Source organism: Pogona vitticeps, chromosome 2, assembly GCF_051106095.1.
Source record: "Pogona vitticeps strain Pit_001003342236 chromosome 2, PviZW2.1, whole genome shotgun sequence".
Lineage (NCBI taxonomy): Eukaryota > Metazoa > Chordata > Lepidosauria > Squamata > Agamidae > Pogona > Pogona vitticeps.
This window is the reverse complement of record NC_135784.1, coordinates 63083341-63106942: the sequence shown is the minus strand read 5'-3', so window position 1 is coordinate 63106942 and position 23602 is coordinate 63083341. Positions and strand designations below refer to the sequence as shown.

At 40.2% G+C, this 23602-nt stretch overlaps 1 protein-coding gene across 5 annotated transcripts in view; it reads right to left on the bottom strand.

Moving 5' to 3' along the window:
- EEFSEC (eukaryotic elongation factor, selenocysteine-tRNA specific) overlaps positions 1-23602 on the bottom strand; it is a 223519-nt gene that overhangs the window by 147382 nt on the left and 52535 nt on the right. For all 5 annotated transcript variants that reach the window (XM_072989540.2, XM_072989537.2, XM_072989539.2 and 2 more), the window contains exons 2-4: positions 16989-17196; positions 5163-5259; positions 10-174 (exon numbers count right to left, since the gene is read on the bottom strand). In XM_072989540.2, coding sequence (XP_072845641.2) covers positions 10-174; positions 5163-5259; positions 16989-17196 — 470 coding nt within the window. The remainder of the gene's footprint in view (positions 1-9; positions 175-5162; positions 5260-16988; positions 17197-23602) is intronic.

Here is a 23602-nt window from a genome sequence, read left to right as displayed (position 1 = left end):
GCCACTCACCTTCAGGGCTGGAATTTCCACATTGTCCCCAATGCTAACAGAGCCTGAAAGGATAGTTCCTGTCATTACAGTACCCTGACCCTTAATTGAGAAGCAGTGGTCAACAGCCATGAGGAAAGACCCTGATGGGTCTCTTTTTGGTAAGTAAGCCTCTGCTTTCAGCACCTAAAAGCAAGAACAAAAAAGGGGGGCTTCACCCTGGTGAAGAAATATCAAAAAACAATGAAGAAATGGAGACAATATATAAACAACTGATTTAACCACTGTACATTTTCCTGGTGACTCCACAAATCCTGCAGTTAGGCTGGAGTAGGCCATTGTTAAGTGAACTGTGCATGCTTCCCAGAAGACACAAACTTAGCAACAGCAAAGGATTTGCTTTTCTGCCTTAAAGATTTGACACAGAATAATCAGAATGGTTAGCAAAACAGTGTCAGACATGGATCCTACCAAAGGCACTGTAGTAATATAGTTAAGAATTGCTACTTGCATTCCCTGGCAAAGAAAGGACGCATGCATACCTACCAGTTCTTAAAGCTGCATTGAGATCACTGAAATGTCGAAAACACAGAATTCTGCCTCTGCTTTTTTTTTTTTTTTTTTTTTTTTTTTTTTTTTTTGGACAGTTGTAGTCAAGTCAAAATTTATGTTGCCCATTTTAGGAAGGAATAAATTCACATTAATAATTCTATACATTGCTCCCTCTCTCCCTCAAGAAAAAAAAGCTTCCTCAAGCTCGACATAACCAGATCCAGTATCACAAAAAGCAACAGTGATAACATTAAAATGAGCCTGATGGCTCTTCTTATACCACTATGTTTCAACTGCATGAAGACACAACTGGGTTGAATCTAGATGAGCACAACATCTCTGAGGAAGAAGAATTCAGTTTGTGGGGAATTGGACTCAATAAAATACACCCTTGTACTTTGCTGTTTAGCCTGTATATTGTGGACAATATCTACAGTAAAAGAGGTTACTTACCTGTAATTCTGGTTCTTCAAGTGGTCATCTGTAAATTCACACTAATGGGTTTAGTGCGCCTGCACAGAGAAACTTTGGAATATTCCAGAGCTTAAGCACATGGTGCCGGGACCTTCCACACGCTACCCTTAACCCCACCCCGGCACTGAGTGCCTCAGTTCCATAGAACAGTCTGCCGTTGCCCAGCATGCAAAAGGCATACATGAAGGACAGAGGGGAGGATGGGCGGGAAGTGTGAATTCACAGATGACCACTTGAAGAACCAGAGTTACAGGTAAGTAACCTCCTTTTCTTCTTTGTGGTCTCTGTGAATGCACACTGATGGGTGACTAGCAAGCTGACATACCCAGAGGAGGGACATCACAAGAGCACAGAGGCCAGAACAGCACGGCCAACAGAAGCTTCAGCCTTGGCCTGGATGTCCAGTTGACAATGGGTCACAAAAGTAGATGGTGTCGCCCACGAGCAGTGCTCGCTTGACATTCAAGGAGTGCAAAGAACGTTCAAGACCTGAAGTTGGTGCAGGGAAAAATGTAGGGAGCACAACATGCTAGCTTAAATGAAAATAAGTGGCCACCTTGGGTGCAAAGGAAACGTCCGGGTAGAGTTTCACCTTGTCCAGGTGGAACTGAAGTAAAGGAGGGTCCACTCTAAGAGCAGCCAAAGTAATGGCAAGGAGGAAAGCAGTTTTCAGAGTGAACAGCTGTTCAGATGCCATAGACAGTGGTTCAAACGGAGGCCTCATGAGGCGAATAAGTAAAGCTGAAGGGATCACTGAGGGGTAGGAGGCTTGTATACTGGGCGTATCTTTCTCAAGCATACGAACTGCTTGAGAGTAGGATGGCGGAACCAAGCTGCTGCTTCTGAAGAGTGTGGCTGATGAGCCACTATTGCTGCCATATAAACCTTCAGTGTGGAATGTTAAAGGCCACGGTGGGAAAGATGGAGGAGGAACTGGAGGACTGCATCGAGAGAGGTCGGCTGTATAGGTAAGTGGTGTGAGGATGCGAACGCACAAAAGACTTTCCATTTGTAGGAGTGCATCAATGTTGTAGAGTGCATCTGCGCATGGCTTAAGACGTCACCGACTGTGGGGGTAGCCTCCATGCCATTATGTGAAGGGAGTCTAGGTCTGGATAGAATGTCCTGCCGTGATGCAAGGTCAATAAATGAGGAACTGCTGGGAGTTGGAGATGCTCCGCTGCCCTCTGCTGCAGGGCGGAGAACCACGGTTGGCAAGGCCACCACAGGGCAATCAGGATGGTGTCTGCATTGTCCTGGCGGACCCTGATGACTGTCTTCTGGATGAGCGGAATCAATGGAAACATATACAGCAGGCTAGCTGGTCATGAAAGCGTCCCCCTGGGACTGATGGCCAATCCCCGCTCGAGAGCAGTAATGACTGCACTTCTTGTTGTCTGCACAGGCAAACACATCCACCCATGGTCTGCCCCAATGACGGCAGAGAAGACGAAAGATCTTGTTATTGAGAGTCCACTCGTAGCTGCAAGACTGGAGCCTGCTGAGATGGTCCTCTAGGGTATTCCCCTCTGAAGCCACATGAACTGCCACAGGGTAAATGTGGCAGGCATAACACCATTTTCGCAGCTGGATGGCCAGATAAAGAAGGGGTAGGGAATGAGTGTGTCCCCCCCCCCGTTTGTTGATATAAAACACGGCTGTGTTTATATCCACAACAAAAACACGCTGATCACCCAATCTCCTGAATAGAACAAAAGCTGTTCCCACAGCTATAAATACTATCCAACAAACAGCAACAGAGCATGGACAGAGTTCCTACTCCAGTCCTCTGAAGATGCCGGCCACAGAGACTAGTGAAATGTCAGGAAGAACAACTATAGCATTCTCCACAACAAGCTTCAGAACATGGCCAAAGAGCCCGAAAAACCCACAACAACCATTCTGAGGTTTCTCTGCGCAGGCACTCTAAACCCATTAGTGTGCATTCACAGAGACCACGAAGAAGAGCTTAAAGTTCTACTATTCATCTTGTAGCCTCAAGAAAGCTCCCATTTCTTAGTTTGAATTCATCGTGAAATGGTAATCTGAATGTACCATCTTTATGGCGTTATTGGTGGAAGAACAAAGTAAAGTGTGAATACTTACTTGGGAGTAAATTTCACTGAAAGCAAAGGGGCTTATTTTTGAATAGACAGGTACAGCCACGAATTGAAAGCCTGAATAATACATTGTAAATAAAGTTATAAATGGGGAGTGAACGGATTTAGAATTTCTTTAGCTGGTGGGGAGAGGTTTGTTTTTATATGCCTTCAAGTCACTTCTAACTTACAGCAACCTTAATAAGAGTTTTCAAGGTATGTGAGATTTTTAGGAAATCATATACACACATACACCCAGTGAATCTGCATGGCTGAACAAGAATTTGAACACAGGTCTCCTGAGCTGCAGTCTGGCACTTTATTTGTTGTGCCATGAGGGCTCTTGGTGAGGAACAGCAGAGCTAGGATTGTGATATTTGATCCAGATGTACAATAAGAATGTGGGAGTATCTATGTTAACTCAACACAGCCTTCTGTGCATGATGCATGTCTGTACATCTGGATTTAAATCCCTTTGTGGTACCTTTATATTGCATTTTTATTTTAAAGGCTTGCAACAAACCAACATGCTTAGACGTTCTCACTAAAAAAAAAAGGACAGAGTGCCAAAAGTTTATATGACCTACTTCCTTTTATCAAATAATATCTTACTAATGCCATCCAAAGAGTTGTTCTTTAAAAAGAAACAATAATTGGCAAATTACAGGGTGAAAATCTAGGAGACATTTCCTGAAAAACCACAGAACTTCGAAGTTGCTACTAATGGGATAAATCAGGACAGTTAGGAAATATGCTTCTCAGCTTTCGAACTGTGGTTATATTTAAAGATGGCTTTGTCAATATGGGATGCATTTCCAATGAAAAAAACTCAGGTCTCAACAGAGAGTATAGTGGCATCCAATTCTATATATATAGAATTGATTTGATTCTCCTCTGTGCCTCCATGTCTTGTGTAGCCATGGGCAAACGACACAGTCTCATGGCAATACTCTGTTGAGTGTTCTCTAGCTAGAAAACCCTGGAAAAGTGCACCATAAGTCAGAATTGACTTGAAGGCACATGTGTACTCACAAGTAAGTCCCACTAGGTTCAAAGAGGCTTATTTTTAAAGAATATTCCTAGGGTTCCAGCCATGATAACAAATAAAGCTGTCCCTTTAGAATAAAAATCAATTTGTCATTCAAATTTTAATTTATTTATTTTTACCCAGTGATTCCACTTTTAAAAGGTATTTATTTAGAAACATATACATCCTCAAAGGGCCATAGTAGATATTCCTTCAAAGACATATACAGTACTTCTTATACAATATCTATGCTGGAAGCAGTTCCCTTATGTGGGAGCCTCTCCATGCATTCTGACTTTGATTTCATAGAAATCCCAAAGTTATAGATATGTAAGGGAGTTTTTGTGCACTCGTTTGCCTTGGCCACTGAGAGGCAAAGTCTGGGTACCATCAGTTTCTGCAGTCTCACATCATCCTCAAACATTCAGCTCAATATCTGAGGGGCTAAACTAGAAGATGACTACAAAGGTTCTCAAATGCAGGGCCTTTCACAACTCTACAAGCAAAGAACTGTTTCTCTGACATCCCATCTTTCCAGTGTAATCCCGATCCCACATTAAGTATTATCCTTCATACAAAGTAATTTGTATAGTACCAATTTGGGTTGCCAGGTCACAGGCTTTGGATCTTGGACTCAGGTTTTAGGGTATATTCTGATTTCAGGCTCCGGATCAAAAAGTGAAATGCTGGCAACCCTAGATTTAGAGATTCATTTGTACACCTTTAGGACATCCCATTTCTAAATGCTCAGAAGCACCTTTGTCTTCGATGTGATTTTGAATGCTCATGATCCACTGTTGGCAGAATTCACATACCAGACTTTTAATTCATCATAAAGTTTCTACATCATCCATTGACGTGCACTCACACATGCAAGAAAGATGTGCACTCTCTCTCCCAAAATCTCTGATTGTGGCTGAAATCTCAGAAAATTGGGTGCTACTGACCTGACAATCCTAACGCCAATAGACTTCAACTATCAGATACTATTTTTTAGGTAAGAACAATTCTAAAGCACATACCTCAATTAGTTCAGAAACTCCTATTGGAACCACAGTTTCTGGGGCTTCTGGTCCACCAGGTTTTGCAGCAACAGGAACTATTGGGCATCCATGAAACCTGACAAAACAGAATTCCTTCTGTGAAATCAGATGCTTGGGTTTTTCTTTTCTTTTTTAACAGATTTCCAGCCTGCTAAATTCTTGAAGTGGCTCAACCTCATTATAAAATGCCAATATTATCATCTTCCCAGAGCAGTTCTATAAAAACAAATAGGTCAGCTACATCATCAAACCACTTTTTTACACACACACACACACACACACACACACACACACACACACACACACACACACACACACACACACACACACACACACACACACAAAGAGAGAGAGAGAGAGAGAGAGAGAGAGAGAGAGAGAGAGAATAACGACACCAAATACTGTTTGAGTGGTCAGCAATGCCACACTTCCCTGTCATTTCTTACAAATCGTCTACTGATTCACAATACTGTCCTAAATGAAGACAACCTTAGGATATGGCTACATTAGTGACAGGGAGTAATCTAGTTTGGATTGCTTTGAAATGGTTTGGAACAGTGTGCCTTAATTAGATTGTTCCTTCTGTTCACAAGTTACTTTCCTCCTCATAACTTCACTACCCTCCTTAGCCAATATGATGCCAAAAGGTGATCAGAGATTGCAGGGAACAAGCATGTTTTTGTCTTCTTTAGCACATTAGCAAGTTCATATTACCTTGTGAATAATATACTGCTTAGCTCAGATGAAAACTCCCCTACATACCTGTATATAACAGCTGAAATCCTGTTGCTTGGCATGAGAAAAATCTCTAACTTTCAGTCTGTTACTAACAAAGAAACAATCCCTGCTGAGGTTCTTGGGGGGGGGTGTGTGTGTGTGCACAGTCCTGAGAATAGTACTAAGGATTTTTTTATTTTCCAGTTACAAATGGTTTGAAAGTTATAGAATTTCTCACACTAAGCAATGCGTGCTTAAGATTGCACATTTGTTATTTCCATTTTGTCTGTCTATTATGGGAAACGTTCTGAACATATTTCAAGTGAACTCATGAAAATTACAGGTGCCATACCAATAGCTCCTGTTCAAACCTTTTGTTGGGCCGCTTGGAAAACCATCATTCTTGCCAAATCAAGCTCAAGGTTCTGGTTTCATAAAATATTCAGGAAGTCCTGAACTACTCAACTACATTAGCACACCTATCAGTTACATTAATGTTAAAAAGAACAATCTGCAGGTTGCAGACTTTTATTTGCCAGTAGCTGGTTGGATGGTTCTGTGAGCTGGGTATCTGGCTGTAGACTCTTCAGTGTGCTTCTCATGGGAAGAGCCAGCCTGGGTGGCCTTGGGCAAGCTGCACAGTCCCAGGGTGCCCCCCCCCCGGAAGAAGAGAATAGTAACCCACTTCTGAGTATTCTCTACCTAGAAAACCCTGAGCAGGATCTGCACTCACAATGACAAGACAATCTAAGCTTATTTCTTCTAAAATACTTTTAATAGAACAATAAAGAAGACATAAACTACGTGCCAGCTTCTGAGATCTCTTTATCAGGTAGGACATTGTAAAAAGACAGACAGGGAAAGGAACAGGATGAGGGGGGGGGAAATACTTTACCCAGAGTACTCATACACTAGCTGGGGAGTAGGAAATCATCCTCTACAATCCAATTGTCCAAATTCACACCTGTCTGAACTATTATTAGCTGTTCCATATATGTACTTGTGGCACAAGTCAGAAGCCATGCAACCATTCCATTCTGCCAATGCTAAGATTCTTTTCTGGATTTTTCTTCTGTAAAATAAATAAATGCTTGAAATGTAAAGGTTTGGTATGGCAGAGTGGGCACTCAACAAGTACGCTGCACCAAGATAAAAAGAAAGAGGGGCTATTTTTTAAAATACAGCAATATTCATTCCTAGTAAATAATTATTCAGCCACAAAACAAAAACTGGTAAGAAATTTCTCAATCAAAGGCATGTTCTTTGTCTCTCCACCCTGACTGGAAAGTCTTAGATTTTCATCTCAAAGGGCAAGCTCTGGGGAAAGGAACTTTTTTTTGACAAAGCAAGAATGTTCATGGGAAGTTCAATTCTCAAAGCTGTTCCAATGCAGACCCCACTGGGAATGCAACCCAAGTGTGTTGCCCTTCCACCAAAGTTATCTAACACTAATCCTATATACAAGGTATTTTCTCTGTTTATGTGCCATAAGCCTAAGGTTCCTAGGGACAAAGGATGATAAAAATGTGTACTGAGAATTCTAGTGATTAACCATAAAGCTTTTGGAAATTCAATTATTTTTATCCAAATACTTTTGGGCAATCTCAACTAATACATACAAATTAATGTTGAATTAGCGTCTTGGATTTTTTTTCCACAAGCAAGGCTTGAAAATGGTGCATACTACTCTTACAAATATATTTACATTTAGCAGGCCTTGGGTACAACCAAGCCTTTTCTACGAGCACAACTAAACCAGAATGCTGGCATCTTTAAGCTGCTGACTGCTATAAGTATTAGTAGAGCATCATTTCGGGCATGATCAAGGAACAAGATAGAAATAAAACAAAAAAATAAAAAAAATAAAAACAAAAGCATTGTGGCACCTTAAAAGCTAACTAGCATATTTCAAAGTGGATATATCAACTTATTCAGGATGAAGTAGATGTATCCACCCAACTCCATCTTGGAAAAATAACAGTCTTTAAGGTCCTATAATGCTTTTTATGTTTCTTGTTTTATCAATAATTTTTTAAAAAAAATTAGTTTATGGGGTGCAAAGTGTTGCTTTAAAACTGCTTTTTAAAAGGTGCTTCGGAGGTATATTAAAAGTGAAAATACTATTGAAAATTTGATAGTATTTGCATTTGACCAAACTCCAGGAGGCAGTGGAAGACAGGAGGGTCTGGCGTGCTCTGGTCCATGGTGTCACAAAGAGTCGGACATGACTTAACGACTAAACAACAACAACTATTTAAAAACTACAGCTGGGGAGATAGTTTACATTAGTTTGTTTTGATACAAAGCTACTGATAAGATAACAAGGCAGAAGTAACACATTGAGTTTCAATGCCAGTTTTCAGGATAAAAAGTAAGCAACAGAACAATGATCCAAAGTGAACAAGAAAACAAGAGAAAAAAGTGAAGCAGATTTTAAAATGCCAATTGTGTTGTGTTTTACTTAAAATGTTAATTTACAAAGGGATACTGCAAAATACAGTGTATCAGAGAAGTGAGTACACCCCCTTACATTTCATAAATATTTTAGTATATCTTTTCATGTGACAACACTGAAGTAATAACACTTGGCTACAATGTAAAGCAGTGAGTATACAGCTTGTATAACAGTGTAAATGTGCTGTACTCTCAAAATAATGCAACACACAGCCATTAATGTCTAAACTGCTGGCAACAAAACTGAGTACACCCCTAAGTGACAATCTCCAAATTGAGCACAAAGTGTCAATATTTTGTGTGGCCACCATTATTTTCCAGCACTGCTTTAACCCTCTTGGACACAGAGTTCACCAGAGCTTCACAACTTGCCACTGGCATCCTCTTCCACTTCTTCATGACGACATCACAGAGCCGGTGGATGTTAGAGACCTTGCGCACCTCCACCTTCCGTTTCAGGATGACAGATGCTCAATAGGGTTTAAGTCTGGAGACATGCTTGGCCAGTTCATCACCTTCACCCTCAGCTTCTTTAGCAAGGCAGTGGTAGTTTTGGAGGTGTGTTTGGGGTTGTTATCATGTTGGAATCCTGCACGGCCACCCAGTCTCCAAAGGGAGGGGCTCATGCTCTGCTCCAGTATGTCACAGTACATGTTGGCAATCCTGGTTCCCTCAATGACCTGTAGCTCCCCACTGCCAGCAGCACTTATGCAGCCCCAGACCATGACACTCCCACCACGTTTGACTGTAGGCATGAGACACTTTTCTTTGTACTCCTCACCTGGTTGCCGCCACACATGTTTGACACAATCTGAACACAATGAATTATTATTCATTTTTACTCTTGCAAATCTTTTTTTACTCTTTATAGAAATGCTCCTATATTTAACAATGTAACTTAAAACATTCATTTTGACATTTTATTGTACTTATGTTCCTATGTTTTCTAATGTATTTAGCTCCTATATTTCAACACTCCTATGTTTTTTATTCAAGTAGAACTCAAGTTCAATTTTAATCTGTTTAAGCATTTGCACCTACAGCTTTGTTAATAGCTGTTTTTTAAAGCAACAAGCTTGTGACTTTTTAAAGTTACATGTTTTTAATACTTTTGGATTTTACGTTTTTCATATGGAACCTAGTAGATGTTGAAATAAAACTTGTGAACAAAATTAACAAGTTTCGGCATTGCCTGGAATTATTACAATGCAGGAAAGACTTATAATGCGATATCCAGATGAGTTTGTAAATGCTTATCACTGATTGTCTGGTTTCATTCTGGGATTAACTCTTTACTGGGATGTCAGCTATGATGATTCATAGGCTTCTGTTTTTTGCTATAAATCTCTGTAGGACTCCTGGGGCAGCCAGACATCCTTATCAGGTTCTGACAGTTTATTTTTGTTTTTGTTTTTGTTTTTTCTTTATACGTTTGCACAGACTAACATGGCTACTTCTTTGAAAATTAATTTGCCTGCTCATATTTTTATTTATGTATTTAAGTTTAATAAGTTACCTTTCAATTTAAATAAAACCACATACAGTACAATTAAAATCAGATTTATTTTGATCTGCAGCATAATCAAATACTACATGTTAAGAAAAATATCACATTAATCCCCAAATATTGGCCACAAATATCAGGAAGAGCATATAAATCAGTCTGGGAAGATGGGAATTAAGGTATCTAAGCAAATGTTAGCTAGGTGCATCAAAGCCTGTGTGGCTGATTGCTACAAGGCTTTGGCCAAAGCAGTTCTGAGAGCTACCACTGCTCAATCTACATGAAATGCTGCCACCTCAAAGGCATTTGGAATAGGAACTCTGCTGTTGGGTACATGTAGGGTTGCCACCAGGAAGGTGCAGTCTTCCTTCATGTGGTTCTATAGCATGTACAGTGGTGCACTGCAAGACAATGTTAATTCGTTCTGTGAAAATCGCTGTTTTGCAAAAACATCGTCTTGTGAAATGCGGTTCACCTTTAGAATGCACTGAAATCTATTTAATGCATTCCAGTGGGGGAAATCGTCATCGTTTTGCGAAAATTGCCCATAGGAAAACCGCTTTGCAAAGCGCGGATCAGCTGTCAAAATTGCTATCTTGCGAAAAACAGTCCCGAAAACACCCATTTTGGAAGTCACTGACCTAGCTGTCAAAATCGTTGTCTTGCGAAAAACGATCCCCCCAAAAAACCATCCTGCGAAGCATGGACCGAAACATCATCCAGTGAAAATCACCCATAGGAAACACCGTTTTGTGAAGCGCTGTAGCGATCGCAAAAACTCATTGTCTAGCGAATAAACTGTTTTGCGAGGTAATTGTCTAACGGGGCACCACTGTATTCTGTTCCCTCTACAGAAGCAATCTTTAAATGTAATGTTCTCTAGCAGGCGATTCTCCAGTAGGGCGGGTGATCTTGCCAAGGGCTGTAGATAACCTGAAAGCAGCATCTGAGCCCGCCTTGGAACTGATAGTTTTGGTAAGTCCCGCTGTAAGGAGGTCCTCTCCACGACAGGAAAAAGTAATATTGGCACTTACCATGAGATATTCCATTTATGCAGGGGAAGGAGGACTTCCTTCCTCACCCAGTTATGGTTGATAATGTTATGGCTGATAGTTGTTTGGTTGAGTTTGGGTCTAAGGGGGAAATGAAGGTTATCCATCCCCCTGGGCCAATATTCTGCCAGATATAGTAATTTGATTTCGATTCCTGCATTAAGCAGGGGGCTGGACTTCATGGCCTTGTGACCATGTCTTCTAGTTGCATCATCCTACGATTCTATGAATTTATTATTATTACATCTTTAATCTTGGTTTATCAAGTTTGAGGCCTGGAGATGAGGCCAAATTCCTGGATTGTCCTCACCACCAGAGGGAGCCAGATTCTCAAAAAAGATTGGTTTTACATAAGATCCTATCTTTTGTTTCTGATCATGGGGTATTTATTCTTGGCAAAGATTTCCTACTCCAGGTGGATTGTGTTTAGTCAGAACTCTCCACTATGACCTGTCCGTCTTGGGTGTCCCTGCACGGCATAGCCCATAGCTTCCCTGAGTTACTCAAGCCCCTTCGCCACAACAAGGCAGCAATCCGTGAACTCCAGGACGCAGTGGAAGACAGGAGGCCCTGGCATGCTCTGGTCCATGGGGTCACGAAGAGTCGGACACGACTTAATGACTAAACAACAAGAAAGATCCTATCTATCAAGATGGGTGGGCGGGACTCAACCAGTCTGACTTCAGCAAATTTCTATTTACTTCCAACAGTTGCCCATTATTTTAGTACTGCTCTCTCTTTATTAAGGCTTTTACAAATAGAACTGAAATACTGGACAGGCTGACTCTTACCTTCCAGTTTACCAATCCCTTGTCTATAGCTGTAAAGTCTCCTGAGGGATGCCAAGAGCATGCACTCTCACATTCAGCAGAGCCTGTTGTCTGCAAGGTAAAAATATGCTTTGATGCTACACTTCTCTGTTGGTGTCATTTGAATGGGAAATAGTTTAGTATTAGCTCAATTCACTGGAGATCCTAAACCGCCCTTCTGCATTCTTCTGCTACGCCCATACATTTATTACAGCCTACATACTGTACATTCAAAAAGAATGAGAAAGGAGTCCTTTGTGTAGAAATGTATGCACTTCTCTCTCTCTCTCTCTCTCTCTCTCTCTCTCACTCACACACACACACACACACACACACACCAGAATTGGCAACTGTATGACTTATCAAATGTGTTCCACAATCTAATTCAATCTTCAGACTAACAGGCAGTGTCAAAACAGAATACAGTAGAAAGAAACTTTCAGATATTTAAAGGGGGGGGGGGAATAAAACAAAGAGTCCAGGTAATCTGCTTTACAGAAATACACATACCCTCCCCTTCCAAAGGAGATTATTCAAACTATCTGGAAAAAAAAAGACTTTGTGAGATATTAACAAGGCATTTGGTTATATTCCAGAAATACATATTGTGGATTTCTAGTGTCTTATTGTGACATATAAATATAGTATTTTTTAAAAAAAATGTTTAAGGATAAAGATTTTTTCAAAAATTATCTACTGGGAGGCCGGATGATGAGCCACTGAGGTTATAATGGTATTCAGTATGATTATTTCCCACTACTGTTACTGAAGCATATTTGAGGTTAGCTAATAGAAGTTGGTACCTCCCCACCTGCATTTTCACCATATTGCTGCAGGATTACCAGGATGGTAACTAAACTAAGGACTCCATTAAAATCAAAATTAGGCATTTATGACTGTGTATAAATTATATAAATTATATAATTATATAAATTATGGCACACCAAAAGTCCTGGTGTCTTCCAAGCTACCTCCATAACCACTTCAACCATCTCAGGTAGAGCTGCTACACGGTGGAATGACTCGTGTACTGAAAGAATCCTAATCCTTTCTCAAACCTCCAACATCCAAAACTGATCACAAATTATTGAGAAATTCATTATGACCAAACATCGATGGGGAAGCTTGAAAAAGAGAAGGTAAGGGAACAATTATATTCAATAAGCATTATGAAAACAATTCACAATCGAAATGTTCTGGGATAATTACAGGAGCTGAAATCCTGTTGCAAAGCAGAACAAGTTGCAGTTTGAATCACTTGGGGACTTGGTGAGTAAACTCCTCCAGACATTCTACTGATTCAGTGGGCCTAGTTTTGCAATGTATTATGCTAAGCAACAGGATTTTAGCCAAATCATAGAGACAGAGAAAATGAGAATACACAACCCTCACTGTTGAGGGAATTCAGTCTCGATGGTGGCTCCTTAGCTTTGGAATAACCTCCCGGCCGAAATCCACCTGGCTCCTTCACTGGGAATTTTTCAGCAATTGTTAAAAATGTGGCTTTTCCAACAGGAGATTACAGCGAGTGATCTCAACATTTATACTATCAGTCCTGCTATCTTGCTCTATATTATTTTATATTACTTATAGTATTATTATTTTAATTATTGGCTGTTTCATTTTCATTTTTATTTTATATTATTATGTTCATTGTTTATAACTGTATTTTTTGTTTAATACATAAATCACCCAGAGTGGCCTAATAGCCAGATGGGTGGTATAAAAGCTGAATAAATAAACAAATAAAGCCTGGCTTTAATAGTAGAGGAATAGTAGGGGATCAAGCATTCTAATTTATGAGCTCTTTTTCTAAAGGACACACTTTGCTCATTAACTTCCAAGATATACTGGAAGACACGGTGGCATCGCTTCGGAGAAATGAACCAAAATTACTTTTAATGTGCCATTTGTATCCTTGATGTCGATTTACAGCTTTGGTCAACCCTATAGTCAGAAACCTAAAGACAAATTCCTCAGGCTATCTCAATGTTGAAGGTCATGCAACACTTTTCTAGAATGGTCACTTCCTGTGATTTATAATCAGGATTCACATTTAAACTGACATGAAGTAATACTAATGGTCTCAACACACATAAAAGCAAGAAAATGATTTTTCTTTTCAGAGAAGAATATTAAAGATTGAGGATTAACCCAATTAAAAGTATTCAGTTTCACAAATACAACTCACCTGAATATTTCTCAGCTCAACATCTGTTGCCATTATGTTCAAGTGTAACAGATGCATCACAGATGCACTCTAAACTGAACTTTCTAGCAAGTAAATAACATTTCAGAAAATCCCTTAGTTGTGCTTGCTGTACAATAATAATTTTGCACAGTCTTTTTTTCCCCAGTCTCTTGAACCTTATTATTGAAAGCACATTCTTACACACAAAGTCAGAGATATTATATTACCTGACCAATTTTACAAACAGCAGTCAAATTATAGAAGTCTTTGTTATGCACTTGGTGTCGATTTGAAACGAGAGTTTTGTAAAATTCAGAATGCTCAGAGCAAAGTGGCAGATACCGCAGCAAGATGGAAAGGAACCAAGCTACATACAGGTTAACCAAAAACATCCCCCACCTTGTTTACATTTGCTTGTCCTCCAACAACTATCCTGAAGGAGAGCTTTTTTAAAAATGGGATTTTGTCTCTATCAAATCTACAAGCAGAAATTTCCTTCAGTGACCTTTATGGTACACTCATGAAAAGGAAACATAGCAAAGAAGAACAGAGAGGCTGATGAAACGGTAAGATATTTCAGATTGTTTCGTGGAACAAAAAGACACTATCCTGCAATCGGAATAAGACATAAGATGGCTTGAGCAATCAAGTTTAGCTGGCTCTTTTTCTCGCCTTGTACTTGTCACACAAACTGTTTTCAAAACAGATATCCTATTTACTTCTGCTGAAACCCTCTGAACCTCAGGGATGGGGAATAAACTAAATAAAACAGGTGCAGACGGAAGATTCCTGGGTTTTACTTTCCAATCTTTCTACAATATGACCTTGCAAAAAAAAAAAGCCCCATACTTAAAAAAATTCTGACTTCCTAACTGTAGCCTTGTTTTCTCCTAAAGCAGCTCCTCTGGTAAGCAACATATACCTACAGCTAAAAGAACAAAAAAATTTTTTTTTAAAAAAATGAAGTTTTATCTCTAGATGTTGGTACTCAAAAATATTAAATTTTTATGGTATGAAATTATGAAATTATTAGAGTGCCAAGAAAATAGCAAATGAATGCCTAAGCCTCTGCATCAAGTAAAAGCTGTTATAAAATAATGACTGAACACCGATTTGACAATATAATAATAATACTGTAAAAATAATTGTGACTATCAAGCTAATCCTGACCCTATGGCAATCCTTTTCAGCATTTCCTAGGTAGAAAGTCCCCATCTCCTTTCAACAATTCTGGAGTTAAGGCCGCTGGACCCCCATTCTAGTTCAAAATCCATGTATAATTCTTATGCTCCCAAAAATGTAACTACAAAGCATAAACAGTTGATTAACTTCCCGGCATGCCCCAGCATCCTCCCCAGCAGCCGTGTGGAGTTGCCACGGCGGGAGAGGGGGCCAGCCGGGCCACTGTCATAAGACCTAGGGCCAGCGTACAGCCAACAAAAGGGTTCTTCGTAAGTCTCTTTCTCAGGCCATTTGCTGGAGCTGAATAGCAGCACAGTATTCATTCATTCATTCATTTTAAAAAAATCCATGTATAACCAAAACCACACTGCTCAGACCAGTGCAATTCAAGGGAGAAGTGTATTCAGAAGTGGTTTACCATTCACATCTCATGGGGACACCCTGGGACTGTGTAGCTTGTTCAAGGCCATGTAAACTGGCTCTTCGGGGAAGAGGGAATTAAACTCCCTCTGCAGCCAGATATCTAACCCACTGAGCTATCTAGTTAGCTTGTGACAATATTACTGCTTGTCTATAATCCCCAAAACAATCTTCACAGTCACAAAATGATAAGATATTTCATACCCAACTTCTGTTAGCTGAGACATTCTTAGTATAGATTTAATATCTCCAATAAATTACTATAAGCGAATTTTGCATATGTAGAATCATTCCTCTGCATGTGAAAATAATTCAGTCAAACTGACCCTCTATAGAATGTCTTCACACATTAATGTATTTATTACCCCTGCCCCAATGTCTCTTTCCTCTCTTCTTAAATGGTTTTAAAATGTATGCAAATCAAAACACAATAAATTACAAACTCACGAATATTAGTAATTATAAAATATTTAAAACCCGAAAACCTTGGACAGCTTCTTCCAGAAGCTTCATGTATATGTTAAATAACATGGAACAGAAATTAGCTGGAGGGACTCCACAGGCCAATGCCAGTGTCCAACAAGAGTCCACCAGTATCACCTTTTGAGCTTATCCCTCTAGAAAGGACCAGAGCCACTGTAAAGCTGTGCTTTCCAGTCGCATCCCAGAGAGACTGTCCAATAGAACTCAGTGGTTGACTGCCAGGAAAAAAACCAAGAGGTTCAGTACAACCCAAAGGGACACAGACCTTCTTCTGTCCTGTTCCCATTAAGGCAACCAATGTCATCTCCATTTAAAGACTAGGCATGAAACTAGGTTAAAGGGCTCATAGATAATCCATGCCTCCAAGACCCCTGGGAGCTGAAATGCCACTACACAATCTAATACCTTGCCCAAAAAGAGAATAATGATGGCTGGCTGGTATTTATGTAGGATTCAAGATGAATTTTTTCTTCTGTACAGTTGCTACTGCCTGCTTTAGACATGATAGAACCTTGCCTTGCTACAAGGAAGCAGCCACCACTCCTTTCACTCAGTCGGCTAGTCCTCCAATAGCTACTTTTATTAGTCAGGAGCAGCAAGGGATACATGTGGTAGCTCTCACCTCCCCAAGGATCCTGTAACAAACCCTTGGACTACACAAACTGAAACGTATCCATTGTCATGAGAAGAAGAGCCAAAGTTACATATCCAAGTCAGACTGTATCCAAATGCCTTTGCTGGCAAACTGCCTTGGATTATGATGAACTGACCTGTGGCTAAAACTCTACATAGTTCAAGTCAGCAGACTTCTTATGGAAAGTAGTAGGGATGACTTATTCTGAATTTTTCCCCACATACCCATATCTATGGGAAAAATGCACATAAACTTCAAGGAATATTGCAATAAAATGTCCCCAAAGACATTAGCAAGGAAAAGGTCCTTAACAACAAATCAGCTTGGCTGTAAATCACCCGTCTCGCTAGGCAACTTACTTGGTACTTTCCAACGTCTTTTGCATTTTCTTGGTCATCTTCTCAATGGCAGCCTGTCGCTTACTCTCTGGCAGAAGATCTGTTTTATTCAAAACCACTATCATCTTTTCACATGCGATCTGTCCAATCACCAAGCACTCTGCTGACTGAGTCTGCATTCCTTTTGTTATATCTATCACAAGCATCATAAGATCGATTATCTGGGCACCTGTAAAGAAAAAAAGCATCAGTGAAAAGCTTGAGGAAAATCACATAAAATATTGATTGATTGATTGATTGATTGATTGATTGATTGATTGATTGATTGATTGATTGATTGATTGATTGATTGATTGATTGATTGATTGATTGACTGACTGAATGACTGACTGACTGACTGACTGACTGACTGACTGACTGACTGACTGATTGATTGATTGATTTACTCTGGGCGGCTCACAAAACACGTAATAAAACAGTTAATATAAAATAACAAATTCCAGCATTAATACAAAAACAGAATAGATAAAGCATGCTTGTATCCATATTTGTAATATCCAAACCAAACAGAGGTTTGGTTTGGATAATATATTTCCAGCAATTTGGTCTCTAGTTCCTCTGCCCCTTCGAAATCCAGCTTGTACTTCTGGGAGTTCTCGGTCCATGTACTGCTGAAGCCTGCCTTGGAGGATTTTGAGCATAACCTTGCTAGTGTGTGAAATGAGTGCAATTGTATGGTAGTTAGAGCATTCTTTGGCACTGCCCTTCTTTGGGACTGGGATGTAGACTGATCTTTTCCAATCCTCTGACCACTGCTGAGTTTTCCATTGATGATGATAAAAAAAGCACACTGGTCCTTTGATACTGGGCTGTGGCACCACGGTGGGTGACATGACCTTTAGCCTGGTTTGTTCCTTTTTGCACACCACACATAGAATGATTAAAGTGGTAGGGAAAGCCCCCCCCCCCCCCCAATTCTGTGTTGGCTGTCTCTAACAAGCATGTCATTGCTAGCACCACTCTGGCAGCCACTAATGATCCTCTGCAAGCTAGCAAAAATTTAATGCAACTTGCTGGGCACATCGGACACCTTACTACTCCCTATACCACACCATGGCTGGAGTGCAATGTGTTCCAGCAAAAATAGTGCACATCTTTATCAAATTTGGTGCATCCTGCTAGTTCGGTACACAGCCTGTGTAGATTTGATAATATTTTTAATTCAAATAATGTATGATTTCCTTCCTTTCGAATCAAGGGGGTAATGTCGGCGTATATAAATTTTTTGGGAGGTAAAAGGTAAAAAAGTTCCCTGACCCCTGGTATAGGCAATCCATGGAAATTAGCAGGATTTAGTAATGGTCAATTTTAATGAGCCTGACTCAAGAACTATAAGTCTGGGTCCAGTTCACTATATATAATATTTATTTTATTATACATATTATTATATAATGATGCACAATATATAAGGATAAATCAATGAAATCTCTGTTATTATTTATTATTGTGTGTTTAGTCGTTTAGTCGTGTCCGACTCTTTGTGACCCCATGGACCAGATCACGCCAGGCCCTCCTATCTTCTACTGCCTCCCGGAGTTGTGTCAGATTCATGTTGGTTGCTTCGATGACACTGTCCAGCCATCTCATCCTCGGTCGTCCCCTTCTCCTCTTGCCATCACACCTTCCTAACATCAAGGTTTTTTCCAAGGACTCTTTTCTTCTCATGAGATGGCCAAAGTACTGGAGCCTCAGCTTCAGAATCTGTCCTTCAAGTGAGCATTCAGGGTTGATTTCCTTTAGAACTGATAGGTTTGTTCTCCTTGCAGTCCAGGGGATTCTCCAGAGTCTCCTCCAGCACCACAATTCAAAGGCATCAATTCTTCGGCAGTCAGCTTTCTTTATGGTCCAGCTCTCACTTCCATACATCACGACAGGAAAAACCATAGCTTTGACTATTCGGACTTTTGTTGGCAAGGTAATGTCTCTGCTTTTTAAGATGCTGTCAAGGTTTGTCATCGCTTTTCTGCCAAGAAGCTGGTGTCTTTTAATTTCGGGGCTGCTGTCTCCATCTGCAGTGATCATGGAGCCCAGGAAGATAAAATTTGACACTGCCTCCATATCTTCCCCTTCTATTTCCCAGGAGGTGATGGGACCAGTGGCCATGATCTTAGTTTTTTTGATGTTGAGTTTCAGACCGTTTTTTGCACTCTCCTCTTTCACTCTCATTACAAGGTTCTTTAATTCCTCCTCACTTTCTGCCATCAGAGTGGTATCATCTGCGTATCGGAGGTTGTTGATATTTCTTCCGGCAATCTTAATTCCGGTTTGGGTTTCTTCCAGTCCAGCCTTCCGCATGATGTATTCTGCATATAAGTTAAACAAGCTGGGGGACAATATACAGCCTTGCCGTACTCCTTTCCCAATTTTGAACCACTCAGTTGTTCCATGACCAGTTCTAACTGTTGCTTCCTGTCCCACATATAGGTTTCTCAGGAGACAAATAAAGTGGTCAGGCACTCCCATTTCTTTAAGAACTTGCCATAGTTTGCTGTGGTCCACACAGTCAAAGGCTTTCGCATAGTCAATGAAGCAGAAGTAGATATTTATTATTAGTCTTATTCAAAGGACAAGCAGCAACAAATTATCATAATACAGTGGTGCCCCGCTTGACGCTTACCCCGCATTACACTGAAATAGCTTTATTATGAGTTTTTTGCGATCGCTATTGCTTGACGCCGATTAGGAGCCTGCTTCGCAAACCGTGTGTTCGCTAAACAATGATTTTTCTGGCTCCACAAAATGGCTTCCCTTTGTAAAATGGCTTCCCTCCCTTCTCAAAATGGCTGCTTTCCAGACCCCTGCTTTGGAAGACAATGTTATTAAACAGCTCATTGGTGGTTCTCTATGGGCAATCTTTGCTGGATGATGAGGTATTTCCCCATTGGAACACATTGACCAGTTTTCAATGCATTCCAATGGGTTTTTTTTCCCTCTTGACAATGATTTCACGTAACGACGATTTTCCTGGAATGGATTATTGTCGTCAAGCGGGGCACCACTGCACATATCAGTATATATGCTGTAGAACTGTTGCCAGGCTATTTCTTCTCATAGACACTGCACTTATTTGTTAAAAGCCATAAAGACATTTCAATATATGCTTGTACATAGCAGATGATATAATGAAGACATAAAATGGCTTTTAAAATGTGTTTAGCAATGTAACAATAAAAATATTGTAAAATATTAAGTCCTGTTATTTACAACTGCCAGTCTTTTGGCTTCTAATGTATCCCCAGAATTTAAAATTCTTGGCAGATTTTTTGCCCTTCACTAACCAACTGGGCTACAAGAGAAAATCCATCCGTAAAACAGGTAAATAGTTGTATCTGTAAAATAGGACTAATAGTAAACAAACAGATATTTATTTGTTTGCTTGTTTTATTTAAGATGTTTCATGCCACTTAACTAGCAACACTCTTGGGTGGTTTATAAATATGAAAGCAAACACAATAAATAAAATCTGAAATTTTACAAAAAACAAACAGATCAGCTAAAATTGAATCAAAATGTTAAAAAACAAAAGTGTAGTGTAAATTCAATATTTTAAAAATATTTGTACTTTTAAAAATAAAAAAGATACCTAGTAATGATTTCTGATACCAAGTGACATGATTTCAGCCAATCTAATGAATTTCTTAATTTTCCTTCAGAGTGGGAGTGGATTAAGTACAGCTCATGGACTGCATGTGATATTGCAAGGCCATTACTGAGGGCCCTCAGGCTTCCATGTAGCCCTGAGGTTCCATTGTCCATTTCCTGAATTTAAAAGAAGAACAACCTTGCAAAGAAAAATTCAAAATCAGTGAAATACAGCTTGCTAGATCATTGGCAATACTGAGGTGCTACATAAGCAATGAACACAATTCGAATCAAATTATCCATTCAGTTGTATCTGACCCTTGGCGATTCCATGAGCCAGCTCTCTCCATGAGCCAGCTCTCTCCATAACAATTGACCTTCACAAGCAAGGTCGAAAGCAACAAACTAGTTCAATTTATTATTGTAAGGGAGGAATATCTGAACAGTAAACAAACGGAACATTCTCCCCAGTAAGATCCAGAGACCAAAAGTTACTTCAGTCATTACAAGACTCCTACAGAGAAATCATTGCTGTACTCAGCTTTTAGGCCTACAGATTATTTATTTATTTATTTATTTATTTATTTGTTTGTTTGTTTGTTTGTTTGATTGATTGATTGATTGATTGATTGATTGATTGATTGATTGATTGATTGATTGATTGATTGATTGATTGATTGATTGATTGATATCCCGCCCATCTGGTCTGGTCGACCGCTCTGGGTGGCTTCCAATAGAATATTTATAGTAAAACAAAGAATATTACAATCAGTCGGAACACATCCAATAATAAAACAAATAAGGAAAGAAAAGGAAAGAAAGAAAAAAAGAGTTAAATATTGACCGGAGGAAAGGCCTGAACATATAACCATGCTTTTAATTGACTACTGAAAGTGCCCAGCGTAGGGGCCGCACGAATCACCAGAGGAAGGCTATTTCAGAGGCGAGGAGCCACCGCCGAGAAGGCCTGATTTCGTGTCCTTTCCTTCTGGGCCTCCCTCAGCGTTAGGCTCCTCAGTCTCACCTCCTGGCTTGTGCGGGTGATCCGAGTAGATCTAGGTGGGAGCAGGCATTCCACCAAGTATTGAGGTCCTAAACCGTTCAGAGCCTCATATGTAAGCATTAACACTTTGAAGTCAACGCGGAAACGGATGGGCAGCCAGTGCAGCCTGGCCAGAGTAGGAGAGATTTGTTGGTATTTCCTAACTCCAGTAAGGAGTCTGGCCACTGCATTCTGCACCACCTGAAGTTTCCGTGTCAGCTTCAAAGGCAGCCCCACGTAGATTTCGATTCCCAGAACCTCCAGCCAGCAAGGCCAATGTTCTGAGAGTTGGAATCTAAAACATCAGGAAGAACAAAGGTTGAAAAACTATGGCTTACATTAGGGGAACTATAACTCTTTCAGAAGAAGTAAAACATATCTCACAAGACAAAAAAGGAAAACATATATCACAAGACCTACAAACAGTCTTTCTGTCTTCAATAGACTTAGTTCTCATTTATTGGCTCTCACTGAGTCCATACATCATGCGAAAGGCTGGACTGGAGGAATCCCAAGCCGGAATTAAGATTGCCAGAAGAAATATCAACAACCTCCGATACACAAATGATGCCACTCTGATGGCAGGAACTGAGGAGGAATTCAGGAACCTCTTAAAGAAGGTGAAAGAGGAGAGTGCAAAAAATGGTCTGAAACGGTACTTTCTTGGGCTCCATGATCACTACAGATGGAGACAGCAGCCCCGAAATTAAAAGACACCAGCTTCCTGGCAGAAAAGCGATGACAAACCTTGACAGCATCTTAAAAAGCAGAGACATTACCTTGCCAACAAAAGTCCGAATAGTCAAAGCTATGGTTTTTCCTGTAGTGAGGTATGGAAGTGAGAGCTGGACCATAAAGAAAGCTGACTGCCGAAGAATTGATGCCTTTGAACTGTGGTGCTGGAGGAGGATCTTCAGAGTCCCCTGGACTGCAAGGAGAACAAACCTATCAATTCTAAAGGAAATCAACCCTGAGTGTTTACTGGAAGGACAGATCCTGAAGCTGAGGCTCCAATACTTTAGCCATCTCATGAGAAGAGAAGAATCCTTGGAAAAGACCTTGATGTTAGAAAAGTGTGAAGGCAAGAGGAGAAGGGGAAAACAGAGGACGAGATGGTTGGACAATGTCATCGAAGCAACCAATATGAATTTGACACAACTCTGGGAGGCAGTGGAAGATAGGAGGGCGTGGCGTGCTCTGGTCCATGGGGTCACAAAGAGTCGGACACGACTGAACGACTAAACAACAACAACGAGTCCATAATGAAATCCTTCCACTGCCTCATCCAGTTCTTATAAGGGAAAAAGCATCACTGCATACGTACAGCACTGCACTCTGAATCTCTGGAGGACTTCACTCGGTAGTTCTGGGGAGATCTTAAAGAACATGGGGTTTGATAGAACCCTGTCAGACCACAGCATAAACTGCATAGTCCAAGCAGAATCCCTTCAGCACCATGTTTTGGAAATAGCCACCCCAGAGTTCAATATTGCACTACCCACAGCCATTTTGGACAACCTCTCCAAAACAATGCCACATGAAAGGAGCAAACGGGACAAGGTTGCGTGGAAATAAAGGGAGTCTGGCCCCAAGGCTTGGTTTTGTTGTCTCAGAAGAAAAGGAATACCAGTGTAGGTGTGCAATACATTCAAGGCATGAATTTTCCGTGTATGTTTTATCTACTACACATTTAATCAGTATGTATAAATCCCCACCCTTTAGAAAACAAAGTGACAAGGACACTGGAGCCCACCTACATACATCCTGACTGCAGAATGTACTGCTGGCTTATCACTCCCATCATAGAGGTGAGAATCTTAAGGTGCCTGATTTTTATATATATATATAAAACAAGATGGCAAATAACCTCCCACCAAACCAAATATCTGACAATAAAATATTACCAAGTTACATTTGAGATTTTCTACGGAGATTAAGGATTTAAACACAA